Source organism: Erithacus rubecula (genome assembly GCF_903797595.1).
Source record: "Erithacus rubecula genome assembly, chromosome: 3".
In the NCBI taxonomy this organism is placed as follows: Eukaryota; Metazoa; Chordata; class Aves; order Passeriformes; family Muscicapidae; genus Erithacus; species Erithacus rubecula.
In genome coordinates this window covers 2954696-2971306 of record NC_136689.1, presented here as the reverse complement: position 1 = coordinate 2971306, position 16611 = coordinate 2954696, and the positions used below count along the sequence as shown (strand labels likewise).

Here is a 16611-nt window from a genome sequence, read left to right as displayed (position 1 = left end):
ACTTCATCGTCTGACAGCTTGATATCCATAATCAGGATTTCCAGCTTTCATTTCAACAGATACATCCAAGAGAGGAAAATTATCCATTTTTTAAGTTTCCATTGTGTCTTGTGCACACAGGATCTGCAGATAAGATTGTTGCTGTAGTAGCTTAAATTTGACAGAAATGTAAACAATGCTGTAATAGATACAACTGACATCTAACTGTGCTTTGATGAGTTTCTTTTAGGTTTTTTTTGACATCTCAAGAATTGATAAAATAAAAGAACACATTATTTATTGGCCAATGAGTTCTGCATGTACCTGTATGTCTGTGATTGCTCATATGAAATTGTTTTGGCCCTGCATTGTTCTGACCTTCCCAGGAATTCCCTTAGGGCAATATTCTGCCACCCTACAGAGCACACAGGGCCAGCTCATCTTCTAGAACTCTCTAGGAGATCCATGGGCAGATATTGAAGATGAATATAGAGACAGTCTTAATCACTGGCTGAAAAGATGATTATTACATGGGAATGAATCACTTCCATTCATTTATATTTGCCTTTTTTTTTTTTTTTTTTTTTTTCCTAGGAGTGGTAAAGCCACTTTATTCAGAATAATAGTGAAGTGATGTGTATGAATAAAGCTGAATATTTACAGGGAAAGGAAAGGAAAGGAAAGGAAGGGAAAGGAAAGGAAAGGAAAGGAAAGGAAAGGAAAGGAAAAGGAAAGGAAGGAAAGAAGAAGGCAAAAGGAAAAGAGAAGGAAAGGAAAGGAAAGGTGCTAAAGGAAAGGAAAGGGAAAGGAAAGGGGAGGGAGAAGGAAAGGAAGGAAAGGGAAAGGGAAAGGAGAAGGACAAGGAAAGGGGGAAGGAACGGAAAGGAAAAGGAAAGGAAAGGAAAGGAAGGAAAGGAAAGGAAAAAGGAAGGAAAGGAAAGGCAAGGAAAGGAAGGAAAGGAAAGGGAAAGGAAAGGAAAGGAAAAGGAAAGGAAGGAAAAGGAAAAGGAACGGAAAGGAAAGGGGGAAAAAGGGAAAGGAAGGAAAGGAAAGGAAAGGAAAGGAAAGGAAAGGAAAGGAAAGGAAAGGAAAGGAAGGAAAATGGAAAGGAAAGGAAAAAGGGACAAAAAAGGAAAGGAAAGGAAAGTGAAAGGAAAGGAAAGGAAAGGAAAGGAAAGGAAAGGAAAGGAAAGGAAGGAAAAGAAGGAAAGGAAAGGAAAAGGAAAGGAAAGGAAAGGAAGAAGAAAGGAAAGGAAAGAAGGAAAGGAAGGAAGGAAGGAAAAGGAAGATCTTCTCTAGACTCTTTTCTCTAGACAATATTTTTTCTAGACACATTTCTTTCTGTCAGGCTAGGACTGCCTTTTGTGTCAGAGCTTTCAGAATCACAGAGTCTTTTAGGCTGGAAAAGACCCCCAAGATCATTGAGTCCAACCATCATCATAATCACCAGGTCCATCACTAAACCCTGTGCTCAAGGGCCACATCCACATGCCCTTGAAACACGTCCAGGGATGCATTTTTCCTCATCACAGTTTTCCTCATGGCAGAGACATGAGTTTACTCCGTGCTTTATGGTGAAAGGTGGGAGACAGAGCCATGTGCTTGGGAATCTGTATCTGTAACACTGCAGTGTCTCCATGTGTCACAGAAATGGGTTTAAAAAGTAGTCATATTATATGGAGTCCTCTCAAAATTCTAAGTTTATTTTTACTTCCCCCCCTCTCTCTGGAAGGCACTTTCAGGCCTTTTTTTCTGCTGATGGTCCAAAGCTTTTTTCCAATTCCGAGCTTAACCTCTTGACTCATCACTGACTTGAATTTCTGTCACTTTTCTTCCTCTTTAATTTGATCCTTCTGCTGTTCTCAGAGTTGTGCCTATTCCACACAGGCTTTTCTGAGCTAACCAAACTGATTTTGGGTTTGATTAGCCCTCTGTTTGCCAAGATGAGTAGCACCTTGTTGAGGAGCAAGGCAAAGCCATGTGCTGCTGAGGGCAATTTCTTATCTGTGGAAGCAGCTGAGAGAAGCCAGCATGGATAGAGATGGTTCCCTTTCAGACAGGCTGATTTATGTGCCTTGGATTCCATCCTGATGTTGCAAGAACACGTGCTGTGGAAGGTCCTAATAATGTCCAAACATAATGAGTTTATTAAGCACAATATGGGACACAGCTGGGAGCCCAGGCTGTCAGAAATGCAGGGAAAGGAGTACAATAGGACATGAGGAGGGAAATAAAAAATTACAGTTTCTAAATGCTCATGCAGTGTCTTAGTCTTATCTTTCAGTGTAGTAGAGTGAAACTGTTAAAATTTTAAAAAAGGGATTTTCACCTCCCTAAGAATGGAAGGGACAGGGTTGTAGCCCCAGGCCTGCTCTGGGGGACATTCCTTGACAATATTTGCTTGAGGAATCACAGTAGTAGAGGTATCTTTTTTTCTACCCAGTGAGAATTTGGGAAACACATTATATCTGTCTATCCCTTTATCAAGATGGGCTGGAGTTTGGCCCATGAAAGCTTTTGATGTTGATTAGAAGTGTAGAGGGGGAATGTGGATGTTCATCTGGGCCATCAGCAGATTGTCTGTGAATTCTGTCTCAGAGTGCTCAGTGAACACAAGCTCTTGTGTTCAGAATGCCTCTGACTTTGCACTGAGAAAAATGACAAGGAATTGTACACATGAGGCAAAGAAAGATCATTTGCTCATCCTCTCTGAACAACTTGATCATTTTTCCACACTCCCAAGCATCCTTTACTCAATACCAAGGTTGTTTCAGACTATTTTCTTCACACCATCTTGTGTTTATTCCTTTGGCATCAGGAAATACAGTCAGTTGCTCTTTATATTCACCACCTTCCAAACCAACAGATTACTCCCTTTCATTGCCTATTTTATTACTTTTGTCCTGCTCCCATCTGGTTTCCCAGGGTTAACAGAGTTTGCTGTGCTGCTGCTGGAGCTCCAAGACTGGAGTCTTGTCCTTGGGTCCATCACCAGCTGCAGGAACACTCCTATGGAGTCATCCTGTGCTAAATAAATAGTGGAATTTTTTGTTAAAGATACCCTTGGCATTTCCTCAGGGCTGAGAGCACCTTCCAGGAAGCCTGGCTCAGGTCTGTGGAGCAATGCTGGCTTTATAAGGCAGTTTGATATTAATGTAATCACTCAGCACATCAACAGGGCTAATTGAGGCTGTTAACAGTGGCACCACACTCTGATAAATAGAATATTTTGAGTTAAGGAATTGTTTTGATGATTCTGACCAGGGAAGATCCTCAGAGACAATGGGAATAAAAGGCTCTGGTCCAGAGCTGTGTTTTCTGCTCTGCTCTTCCTCTTTCCTCTGCCTGTGAGAGATGTCTGCTCCTGTGCTGAGCAGGTTCAGAGCAGAGCAGGATGGACAGGTTGATGGGCAGGTTGCAGCACTTACAACCTCCAGTGTGATCAAGTAAAACAACATTTAAACCTACAGCCAGGGAGGGAAACACAGACCACCAGTCAAGGAAAGCAAATTAATCAAGGAGTTCTTGTAAAACATTGATATGCCAGATAGAGAAGGTGTTTTCCTGGTGGTGGAGGAATAACAATTCTGAAGGCCCTTGACAAGCAGCACTTAAAGCCCTGCTGGAATGGAGCAGCACATTGCTATCTTTATGATCCCAAATTAATTTCATATTAGCAATGAAGTATCACATACCAGATGCTTAAAAAGGATAATTGATCTGCTGTGAAAAGGGAATCTTCTCACATTACATTTTTTTTTGTTTTGTTTTGCCTGATGCTTCCTGAATGAGTGGTAGTTTGCATCAGAGTGTCTACAGCCTTTAGTTAAAAAGTTTTGTCATTTCACCAGACCTCTGGGGACATCAATAACAAAAGGGCACAATAAATCTGATGGATAATGCAATAGGGAAAATAATACCAATCAAGGCAATAATTTTATTGATGATGTTATGTGGGAGACCTGCCAAGAAAAGCAATTCTGTGCCCAGGGAGGGATGAATTGTGTTCCATAGCCTCTGCTATCATGAGTCTATCACTGCAAAGATAAGCTGGAAAATCTTGACCTCTGGATGCATGGCCCACTCATGTCCACCTGAATTTTCAGAGAGCCTGAAGCAGCACCTCCATCAAACAGACAGTCAAAGTTATTACAATGTCAAAATACTCAGATATCCAGAATTGAGATGTCATTAAGCTTCAATGTCTCATCATATCTGTACTGGTGAAGCAACATAATGTGAAGGAGAAGAATTGTTGCATCACAAGAATTTATTTTATTTATAAAATTCAGGCATTTTAAATGGAGTTTGTTTTAAAAAAACAACAAGTCTTGTTTAGTTTTATGCATATGTCTCAGAAAAACAGAAACTGTCAAAGCTCAGGAAAGGCTGGGCTTTATGACCACATATATGAAGGGGTGGGATATAGAGGATTAAGAGTTTCAAAGAGTTTCTGATAATTTGCAGATAACCAAGAAATTAATCAGATCTTTATATAGTGTAAATTTGGATATCTTTCTTGAATTGGCTGAGCAACACTTACTAAAATCTTCCTTAGAATTGCTTTAGATGGGTTTTTTTATTTGTTAGGAAAATTCTGTAAAGCTAGAGGAGTAGGAAATGCAGGAGCTGTCAGGTTACACAGAAGTGATAAAGAGTGTACTTTGTAAGGACAAATTATAATGCTCATATCTTCAGGGAATTTTAATTTAATTGAAACCACTCAAAGGAAAATAATAAAAACCCAAAAACCAACACTCCACCAAAATTGTAATGGGGGACAGCTGAAGTAAAACATACATGGAAGTTATCAGGCTCTGCTAATAAAAGGAATTAAGACAGTTCTGAAAGTAAGAAAAGGCTGCAGCATAGAGGAAGTCAGGGCTCTGTTTTGCTTACCATTAATGCTTTGGTGTCTCAAACTTTGGGAATGGAATTTTCTGTGTTTGCCTTCACCTGGCCTGAACAAACAGAGGAAGAGAAAATTGGTTCTTGCAAAGCAGTAATCCACTTTGTCCAAAATTAGGCATAGTGTCATAGAACCATAGAATGGTTTGAGGTGGAAAGGATGTTTTAAAAGTCCCCCAGTCCAACCCCTGCCATGGCAGGGGCACTTTCCACTAGACCAGGTCCCTCCAATCCCCCTCCAACCTGGCCTTAAAGTATCAAGCTTTAGGATATAGAAACTGCTCCCTGAGGTTACCTACACCTCCACTGGCTGTAGAGAGAGCCTGGGCAGGCTGAGCTGAGCTGTGAAGATCTTTTTGATGTGGCAATGCTGGTTAATGTCTTCACTAATGATCAGGAGGATGGGGCAGAGTGCACCTGCAAGGGGGTCGAAGGTTGCACAAATTTAAGAGGAGTGGTTGATAGATCAAGAGGCAGAAAGATGAAGAAGGAGGAAACATGCAAAGTACTGCTCTGGAAGAGGAATAATTCCATGCACAAGGGCAGGCTGGTATCAGCTGCTGGGAAGCAGCTCCACAGAGAAGGACCTAAAGATCTGGGTGGACACAAAGTGGATCCTGAGCCAGCAAAGTGCCCTTGCAGTGATAAAATCCAAAAGCATCACCAGCTGCAGAGGAAGAGCCTTGGCAGCTCGTCAAGGGAGGTGATAATTCCTCTCTCTCAGCCCTGGAGTGCTGGTCCAGGGCTGGGCTGCTGAGAGCACAAACACAGTGGGTTCTGTGGGGAGCCACAGAGATTGTTAAGGATTTACAACAAGAGACTCAGAGACCTTTGCCTGTTTAGCCTGGAGAAGAGATTTGGGGGGATCTTATCAATGTGTAGAAATACCTGATGAGAGGGTGCAAAGCAGATGGACCCTGGCTCTTCTCTGTGCTGACAAGAGGCAACAACACAGACAGACATCCAGGAAATTCAGCTGCATGATAGTAACACTTTGTCATTTTATAATGGTCAAATACTAAAAGAGGTTGATCAGATAAATTGTTGAGTCTCAACATCTGAGATATTCAGAAACTGATTGAAAATGGGTTTTGAATAACCTGCTGTAGCTGACGCTGCTTTGAGGGTCAAAGCAGACAATCTCCACAGGTCCTTCCTCCCCCCAGTGCTGTGAATCCTCTTCAGCAGTCATTCTTCTCGAAAAACCACATTACTTTAATTTATTTCCTACAAAAGTCCTCATGGAAGAAAATGAAGATGATAATCCTACTTCATATAGAAATATTTGGACACCTGAACGGTTTGCATACCGAGTCTCAGCATCTGCAGTTTACAGTTTCCTACTTTTGCAATCACACCTTTATCTTCACTTTTAGAAAGGCAGTTCTAGTAAAATTCACAGGTGTTTTCTGAGTTTTATGCAAGGAAAAAAAAAATATCAAAAGCCAATCCCTCCAGAAAGTAAAAGGATTATTAACTGAGTATTGCTAACAGATTTGTTTATTAACATTGAAATGTCTAAGCCAGGCAGCAGCTGGATCTATTTCTTTCAAACATATCCATGCAAAATTGTTTTAGAGCTCTGTCAGCTCCCTTTTAAATTTTGTTTTCTTAAGCAGCAATTTTCCTGCACAGTGAAAAAACTGGATACCAGCAGAGTCTTCCTGAATATATCTGTCATGAATTGATATTTTCCAGCCTTTTTTCAGATTCCCACATCAGCTCACGTTAGAACAATATTAGAACAAAGCCTCCATCCATCCTTGTGGACCATTCTGTGAAAAAAATCCACATTGTTTATTGACATCTCTTTCAGGCAAAGGTGTGAGATTTTTGCCTGGGACTTTCAAGACACTCATGTGCAGCAGAGAAGGGTTTTGTCCTTTGTAGCAGTAAATCCTTTCTGAAAATCCACCTCTCCACCTCCTGATACAATGCCCTTTTGAATCCTGTTTTGTCATTGACAACAGACTTGGTGAGTGGGAACAAGGACTTGAGGGACTTTCCCAGTTAAGTACACAAAGGGAGAATAAAAGTCTTCTTGGTTTATTAAAGGAAGTAGAGTCAGACCCTTGGCTGCTGTGACCCATGAAGAAGCTTTAATTTCAGCAAATTTAGAAAGTAGGTAAATAAAACCAATACAAAATATTTAAACTTCAAGAAAAAATAACTACTCTATTAAAGACAGTGGAAAGATCAAGATGTTATTTTCCTTTGCCTTAGTAAGATTGCTCTTTGTGGAGCATTTTCCATGGAATGCTGTAGAGCTTTTGCTGTCTAGTATTAAATCTTCTTTTAGCTTTTCTGTTGCCTTTAATAGATCAGCATCAATTTATTGACACCCAAAACAATACAATTCCTCTTCAATCCTTTGTGGTAGATGAAACTTGGCTGGTTTGGGTTTCATATTGCTGATCCACATATTTCAGACTGGAGGTGGGATTATTCTGTCCAGATTTAGATATCCACAATGTAGATGTCAACAAACGAGCTGGCTGTTCAGAATTCCTTCACACTCTGGGGCAGGAGCTGGAAGTTTAAAGCACATGGTTAAAATGGGTCAGACAAAACACTTTCTTAACATGTCTGCTTCTCTCTGTTGGTATAAAAAGAGACTTGACAATGAGCTCATGTGTGAGGATGTCTCTCTCAGGTTTCTAAAATTAGGAGACGTGTCCTGGGTCACTGAGGGGTTGATTTCCCAACGGAAGGGGCACTGTGCCTTTTAAATAAATGATGTAGCTGGAATATCACACTTAGAAACTTATAGGGGAGAAATCATAAAATACAGTGGGTTTGCATCTTTCATTGAGAGCCTAAAGGTAGAAAAATATCAAGTTCATGATAAAAGTGTTCCAGCCCTCAGGGGAGACACTGTGCTGCTCAGGGCATGGAAAACCTTTCCTATGAACTCAACTGAGAGTTGGGACTGTTCATCCTGGAGAAGAGAGAGCTCCAGGGAGACCTTAGAGCACCTTCCAGTGCCTAGAGTGGGGTTAAAACATGGCTGGAGAGGGACTTTTCATTCCTGAAAAGGGGGGATGGCCTTAAATTGAAGGAGGGTAGATTGAGATTAGATATTAGGAAGAAATTATTTCCAGTGATGTTGGTGAGGCTCTGGAGGAGGTTGTGGGCTGCCAGTCCCTGGAGGTGTCCAAGACCTGAAATCTGCTCTGGTGGAAGGTGTCCCCGTCCATGGAAGGAGGTTGGTATGATGATCCTTAAGGTTCCTTCCAACCCCAAGCCATTCTAGGATTTTATGATACTTACCTGTTCATATATATTGTACCCAGTAATTCTTCCCTCATATGAAAATGTTCTGCATGTCTCTAGGAATTATTGAAATAACTGTGCATGGGGTGGTTGACTTTTCTGAAATGTATTCAGTCTGCAAAACCTCAGTTTCTCCTGCACATTGTCAGAAACTTTCAGATTCCCACATCTGGGCATGGGGCAGGGAGAGGATGTGGTGGGAGGCCCTGCCTGGACACTGAAGTGAGATTAATTAAATGATGAATTCCCATTAAATAATTACTGGTCTAAATCATTGTGGGTAGCTTTGAAATGTGGTGGTTTCCTTTCAAACGACTGGCACAGGTCCCAGAGGAGCACAACAGGAGCCCAGCAGATCAGGTGGTTTCTTTTGGGTGAGATCTCAGTAAGAGCTCATAACTGCCTTGGAAAGCCACTAAAAATCCTCTTTCATTCATCAAAAAAAAAAAAAAATCCTCCATTTTGTTCATCCAGTGGGTACACTCTGCAATGATGTACAACAATTTTACCCATATTTGATACAGGGACTTTTTATCCTTCTGAGCAGTGATTTTTACTTTTTTTATGCCTCCCTGGGAGTAGTCCCATGGTAGCTAAAAAGGTCTCACTGTGTGGTTTTGTTCACTGCTGTTATCAAATTGTGCTTGTGGGCTTCTCATGGAGGAATTGTCTTTATCAGCCTCCAGAGAAGAGGCTGCACCTGCAGCAGGACAAGTTTTGCCAGAGCTTTTCCAACCTGTTCTTGAAGCAGCTAAGATACTTTCGTAAAGAATCTGCTGTGGCACTGAAAATGTTTCCAGTGGACAAACAAATTCATCTTCAGAGGGGATTAATTATTTTCTTCAGTCACTAGGTGACCAAAACAATGTTATTTTTATTTTTTTTTTCTTCCTGTATATCAGCCATGCTTGAAACCCATTGTATTTTGGCAACAATCTGATTCTCAGATTCTCAGACACTTCAACAGCACTTTTGTTTCACCAGAGATAACTGAAGATTTTTTTGAGGAACTATCCATAACTGAAAGGTGCAACTCCTCTGTTATTGGCTCTTCTGACTTCACTAATTTTAATTACAGTGGCAGATGCAGATAAAACAAGAACATGAAGCATCAGTAATGAAATTACAGGATTTATGAACTAGTGACATCAGAAGAAAATATAATCATTCAAGCTTCCCTTCCAAATCCAATACTGATATATTTATTTCTTTTTCTCAATTCTGAATGGTAATGCTTTATCACCATTGCCTATATTAAAAAAAAAAAAAAAAAAAAAAAAAAAAAAAAAAAAAAAAAAAAAGAAAAAAGTTTATTTTTTTAGTATAAAATAGCTGGTAGAACTTATTTGGGAGGTAGCTGGGCTTTAATTGGTGATAACTGCCCTTTAATTGATAATAGAGGTTAGTTACCTTTAATTAGTAATAGGAGGACTCTGAATGTATGTATGACATACATACCAGGAACAGCTCAGTGATATTAAAGGTTCTGCTACAGGTCCAGGGCAGAAGTTCTGGAAGCTGTTATTCCCTAATAAACACTCCAGTCTCTGTGGATGACACCAAGGCCTCAGCCCAGTATTTGGTGCAGGTTTCCATGACTACCTTGAAGGCAAAAAATGAAGTAGATTTTTTATTTTCCCTGCAATATGTGAAAGAAAAGCCACAAAATGGTTTGCAGATGTTCTGTTGTCTCCTTAGAAGCTCTTTTGAAACTCAGACAAGACAGAAAACAGCCACCCTCCACTTTCCAAACTTAGGATTGCCAGGTTAAAGTAAAAAAGAGTGTTGTAAAGGTCACCAGTTTCCCCAGGGCACCTGTGTGTGTCCAGCTTTTACTCAGGCAGTCCCACCCTTCCAATGCATTTTAATAATTTCCTGATGCCTTACAGTGACAGAATGAAAGGACAGGACACAACCTCCACACCCTCTCTGGCTCCTCTGACTGAGCTGCACACAGGAGTGCAAAAGATCAGGAAATAATTTCAAATCCAGTGGCTGCTAATGCCTCTGTCTGGTTTTGTCTTGCTTCTGTTAATGGAATTCTGAGTCCTCAAGGCTGAATGTCACCAGGGATGTTTGCTGTCCTCCTCAGCTGAGATCTTATCAATTGTTCATTATTTGATAAACCATCAGAAATGCAGTTAAGTAATTAAATTCAATGCCAGAACAGAGCATGAGTGACTGATCAAGTGAGGATAGAAGATCAGTTTAGAGTGAATTTCATGAATCATTGTTCTCCCAAAATTTAGAGAGAGATTAATTTTCCTGTTTTATTTTTTAATTGAAAGACTCTCTCCTTTCTAAATACTGATGTCCTGGCATTGTGTTGCAGTCAGTATGAAACTTGAGCATCCTTTGGTTCTAAAAATTCTTTTACAAATCTTTTCTTTACAAATCAAAGCAGGATAATGAGAAATAAATCTAAATCATAAAACACCTTCCCCCCAGTCCTCAATTCTTTCTGGGCAAATGCCAAGCAATGGAAGTCACAGATATGGATGACATTGTTCATATAAACCCTTCCTGATTATGTCCTGGATGGATCTTTAGTCTGAGACTACAATTCATTATTTTTCCCCTCTACTTCTCAGAAAGGTTATTAACAAGCTTATTAACAGGTTCTTAACAAGTCTGGTAATGGATTTTATTATCTGGACAAACTGTATTGGGAACCAGACCCCTAAGGAGCCCCCAGACAGTTTTCCTATTGAGACACAACTGAAAATCATGAAGGGCAAGCCACAATTTCAGAGATGAGGCAGACAGGTCTTTTTTCTTATTCAAAATAATCCCCCCTTCCTTCTCCCTGGGTACAACTGAGGTGTTTGCAGATACAGAGCCTGTTCCAGCACTTCTTTGACACATTACTGATCATATAAAGTCCTTTGCTTTAAATTAGATATCCAAGCCCACCTTTAAAATCTGCAAAAGCCTGGTTGGTCTCTGAGTGCAATGTTGGGTTTTCTATTTTCTATCCATTTCTTTTTCATTTTCTCAATGGTTTACATATTTATAATGATTTTCCTCTTTTGCTGCAGAGATCTGAGCCTTGATGTGAAGACCTCAACCAAAATAACTGCAGAGAGCCTGTGCTTCAGCCCTAATCAGTGTTAACAAGAAAAACTTGTCCAAAGTGAGGAGAGAAGATGGCCATCAACTGGAAGGTCTGCTTCTTCAGCCTCGTATTGCTTCCTGTGGTAAGGAAAAACTGATTTTATTTCCATTGCTCTGGTATAAATGCATGTTCTCAAGGCCAACTCTTGCCAGGAGGGCAGGATCTGCTGCTGACCCTGATTCTGGATTTTTCTGGGTGGTCTCATAGTTTGGGTTAAGGCTTTTCCAGCCTCCTTTGTTAATGAATTAGGGCTGTGATCACTGCTCATCCTCAGAAGGGCAAGTCCATCCCTTGAGGGCATTTGTTCACTGTTTTTAACCAAGATTCAAAATAAAATGAAGTAATATTTAGAAAAAAATTAGTGAGTATTCCATTTCAAATCCATTGGTTTAAGAATATTTTTTTTTCCAGACAGAGGGATAAAATTAGAGATTCCCTTCATTCCCCACTGTGAAACCTAAACCTCAAGATATTCCAGGCAGTGCTTTTGGAGGCCTCCCTTTTCAGAGGAGCAATTTTAAGAAACAATACATATAGGCATCTAAAGGCACTGAAGGCACTTAAAATCATTCATCATCTTTTTGAAGATATTCAATTCTTTATGAAGATGACAGGGATTAATTTTCCCCACAAGTCTTTACTTACTAAACAACGTGCTCTTCCATTAATAACTCCATGTTAACACATTTGGGGATTGTAACTCTCCATTGTCCCTACACACAGTGACTGCAGCTCTGCTCACATAACAGCCACAAAACCACTGAACAAAGATATTTTTTTTCCTTTTCTAGCTGCGAGGAGTTGCACACAAACCTTGCAATAACCTCTTGTAGCATTTCAACAAAATTCTGTGTTAAACCATTGATCAGAAATGTGCTTTTCAGCTCTTCTCCAGGAGCATTGCTCACAGGGATTCAGTGACAAATAGCAACAGGATTTAAATCCTCCAGCTCATTCCCATTAAGAGCCTTCTACAACCTCCATGCAAATACTTAATACACAGATATTCTCACATTAGTGCTTTAATAGTCAGTATTTTAAAGAATTCATGACATTAAGTTAGTTTTATTTTTAAATAACAGCTATTCAATGTGATGGTGGTGTGACCAGAGCATCTTTCAGCAGTTTTTGTAGAGTTTTTTTTGCTCTTACATATCAAGTATGTGGCCTGTCTTCTACAATGCATAGGAGGCAGCACACAGAACTTGTTTTACCTTGACACACTGTCCAAGTTTGAAGGACAGGTGTCTGCCAATAAAGGCAGAAGCTTCTCCTTGAAATGGAGAATATAAACCCCCTCCCTCCAAATAACTATAATTTTGAAATTAAGGGGGCTCTCAGGCAAAGATATGGGAATTAGGAATAACAATTCTTTACTAGGAATATTAAAATAGAAATGCAGTATTACAAAGAACAATCCCAACCCTGCCAGAGCCAGAATCCAAGCTGACACAGTCAGTCAGTCAGGGTGGTGGCACAGTCCCATTCCATGGTGCTGCATCCTCCTGCAGTGGCAGATGTGGCTCAGCTGCAGCAGTGCTCCTGGAGAAGGTGCAGTTTCCTCTGAAGCTCCAGGGATGATGTGGAAAGGTCTGGCTTTCCTCTGGAATCCAATGGAAAGAAGGTTCCTTGGTGTCCAAAATCTCATTTTTTCTCTGGGTAGGAAAGGCTTGGCTCCTCCCCTGGCTGGAGCATCTCCCAGTGGGACGATGGAATTTTATCAGTCATGCACTGGGACTCACTGGCCATGAACAGGAGATATCTCCTGGAGGGAGGATGGGCTGTGGGAAGATAAAGATGATTGCCCAGCTGGTTTAAAGATGGCCCATTAGCAGAGAATATGTGCCAGGAGATCAGGGGCACTGCCCCACCTGGCTGCAACAGATGGGGACAGAATAAACATTGCTGGCCACATCAACCCAACACATGCAAAAATACATTTTCTTTCCTTTTGGCTCTTATTTAGAGCCCATTTCACTGCACATCTGAAATGTGGCAAAATTCAGCTAAATTCTGTGGGATTGGGTTACAACTGGGACCATAGTTGTGTTCATCCAAATAATCCAGTTCTTTACATACAAATACATGGTCTTGGAATTTTTATATGGATCATGGCTCCTGTGACCCTTCCCTAGATTTCCTGGTCAGGTAGAAATGACTACTTACTAAAACTACTTACTAAAACTACTTACTAAAACTGACAAGGTTCAATTTTTATTATACATCTCCAAAATTGTTACTGTAAACCTCCTCTAAGCAAATGGGGAGGAGAAAACCCCTCAAATTTAACCTGATTTAGGTACTGATGTTCATGTGAGATTCCTGACTATAAAAGGAGTTTAGCTCAAATTCAGATGCTGGTTTTTTGGACACAGAAGTGTTGATGACATGGATCTTGCCCTGGGAGAAACTGGAAAGCTGAATTCCCAGCCATGCAAACACATTTTTCAGACTGCAACCAAAATAATTAAATTACTCAAAAGACAAAAAAAAATTCTGTTAAATGACCAACAACCATCAATATTTTCAAGATTTTTGGTGCTCAGCTTGAGACCCTCCAAAGGTGTCTTGTTATTTAGAGGTGAACAGTTTTTAATTAAGGGAAATTAAAAGGACAAATCTCTTGAGCTCTCAGATGGGTGACCTTCCTGGCAGATGGAGAAGGACAGCAAATTCCCAATTGCTCACGTTTCAGGACATAACTGTGGTTGCTGAGCTGGATAATTAGTGATCAGCTCCAGCTTGTGGAAAGAACAATTCTTAATGAAATACCAAATAGCAAACCAGAGCTAATAGGAAAAAAAACTGCTTTTTATTTGCTGCTTCTGTGAAATTTGTGATCTTATTTATGATTTTAAGGCTTTACAGCAGTCTTTTGCAGGAATCCAGATATTAAAATTAACCATTTAATTTGTGTGTTTGCACACACAGAGCCCATCACAGAGATTACACAATAATTTGTGTATAGTAATCATTTCATATTAAACCCCTATTTTTTTTTTTTTTTCCTCACAGCTCAAATTTCAGGAATGTTATAATGTTATTTATATTTATTCCCCTGCTGTTTTGCAGTTCTTGTGGTAACACCTTTCTCTCCACTGGGGCACACTCTTTCCCTGAGAACCATCTCTAATGTGCTGTGCTGGTGACCTCAAACTGGCACCTTCCTGTCATGTAGATTTTTCCCATTTTCTACCATGGCAGTGGATGTGACTTGAAAAAAAATTAGAGCAATTGAGAGTCATCTTAGACTCCACAAAATTCCTGGAAAAAACTGTTTATATACTGCTTTCCTCTGAGCACATCTGGTCAGATCCATTTTACCCACAAAAGCCCCCAAACTTATTTCCACATCCACAAACAAATCAAGAAAAGACAAAAAAAGAACCAAGCATGAGTGGGACATTCCAGTGGTTTCAAGTATAGACTCTGACCAGGCAGCAAGAATATAATATGCTAAGAAATAATTAGAAATGAGCATTTAAAACCAGTTCTAAGTGTCAGAGTCAAGAGTGATTCAGTTTTTCATGTGCTCACCAGGCTGTTCTTCATTAATCTAACCTATGAACCACTCAGGACTGAAGGCACCATGACACCTGCAAAGGCTTTTAGAGGAATTCTTGAGCTTTACTTTTTTCTACCATTTTTAAGTGCTTTCCTAGATTTAAATGCTTATGTTGCTATTTTAGCTATTTTTTTTTTTCTGAATTGACTTTACCTGGCATTTTGATTGACTTTGCATTCCATTCATCTTTGATAACATTGAGTTATGTTGTTTTAGTTTTTTAAATTGGAAGATATTAACAAAAGTCATCATAAAATTATGGAGGAGAAAGGATCCTAAACCATCTTTCCTTTGTCTGGTTCCAAATGTACTTGAGAAACAAGGAGTTTCATGACTCACAAAGTTGGCTTGGTGTATGAACTGAATTTTAAATGTAACTGCAATGCAGGTGCTCTAAACTTCCAGAATAATTTGATCAGATGTATTTCTTCACCTAATACTTGGAATTTCCTGTGGGTACATATTTAATATTGCTCAGCTTAAATGTTTCCAGTGGTGGAATATTCTGTGTAATGCTTGATTAGCTGGGAAGAATGTTCTCTTTTAAACAAGAGAGAAATGTGGAAAAGGGGAGTGCAAGTGATGCCTCCTGTACAACACTGAGGTGTGATCTCTGAGTGAGAGTCAGGTGGGCAAATACAGATTTGGATGCACAGGCAGCACCTCACAGAGCAGAGAATGGAACCTGGACCTGATGAGAGTTAAGCAATTCATGGAGAGGTGGGGAGAGAAACTGAAGTGTTTGCTCAGCCCCTGTTTGCTGAAGGGGGAATATTTCTCAATTTTCTCAGGGTCTGTATAGGCTGCAGAGCAGAGAACTCTCTGTATTCTCTATTATTCATCCCTGGCTGTCACTTCCAGTGCCAGGCTACCTTCAAATAGAATCATCTACATTCCAGCCTCTGTTATTTTTACAAGATGAGGCACTGTGTATTCAGATACAACATTCTACAAGTTTCTCTCCCAGCCTGCAATGTTTTTAAGCTCAGCCCAAACTTGAGGCTCCTCAGGTACAAATGTAAAAGGTTGAGTTGGTCCCTGCTCTTTAAGCAAACTGATTTTTCTATTCCAGGGTTTAATGAGAGAGCTTTTAATGAGTTTACCTGCCTGGTGATTTGTAGCATCTCATAACCCTGCTAGAGAAGTCAAGCTCTCTGTAGGACTGCAGTGTACAGCTGCATGTGACTTCCCTGTTATTTATGTAATGAAAATATAAATATTTTATATACAAACACAGCCAGGGGACTGCTGGGAATGTTCTCCATAGGAGATAAAGACTCAGCTAACCAAGGCATTAATGCTGCTGGAGCTTTTCCATTTTAATAGGAGGAGCTGGTGCTGGGGGCAATCGGGAGAAAATAGCAACCTCTTAAAAGCCTCGTTTAAAATAGAAAAACCAAGTCTGTGGATGTGTAATACTGGGTAAAACACTTCCAAAGAGCAGGTTCAGAATTCTGGTATCACAAAAAATCATCTGAGAAAATCAGCATGGTAAAATCACAGAGGCCTTGATACCAACCAACATCAGGGACATTTCAGAGGCACAAAAATGAGGATTTCAAGTCCCAGATGGTTTCTATGCCCTCAGTTAGGTGGGATAGGGACTTACAGAGAGTGCCAGAGTGAGAGTTCTCTCAGGGTGAGATTTCATCCTGGCATATCTACAAGTCTCTGGTGTTTTTTTTCTGAGAAAACTCAGTGTATTTGCAGTCCTGCCTAAGGCAGCTGAAGGTGGTGAGATCCCTGGATATTGTGTTGGGTTTCTGCCTGG

At 40.2% G+C, this 16611-nt stretch overlaps 1 protein-coding gene across 4 annotated transcripts in view; it reads left to right on the top strand.

Moving 5' to 3' along the window:
- Window positions 1-16611, top strand: part of ADCYAP1R1 (ADCYAP receptor type I) — a 135820-nt gene that overhangs the window by 20640 nt on the left and 98569 nt on the right. For all 4 annotated transcript variants that reach the window (XM_079300502.1, XM_079300504.1, XM_079300503.1 and 1 more), the window contains one exon: window positions 11199-11357. In XM_079300502.1, coding sequence (XP_079156628.1) covers window positions 11307-11357 — 51 coding nt within the window. In that variant the 5' untranslated portion in view covers window positions 11199-11306. The remainder of the gene's footprint in view (window positions 1-11198; window positions 11358-16611) is intronic.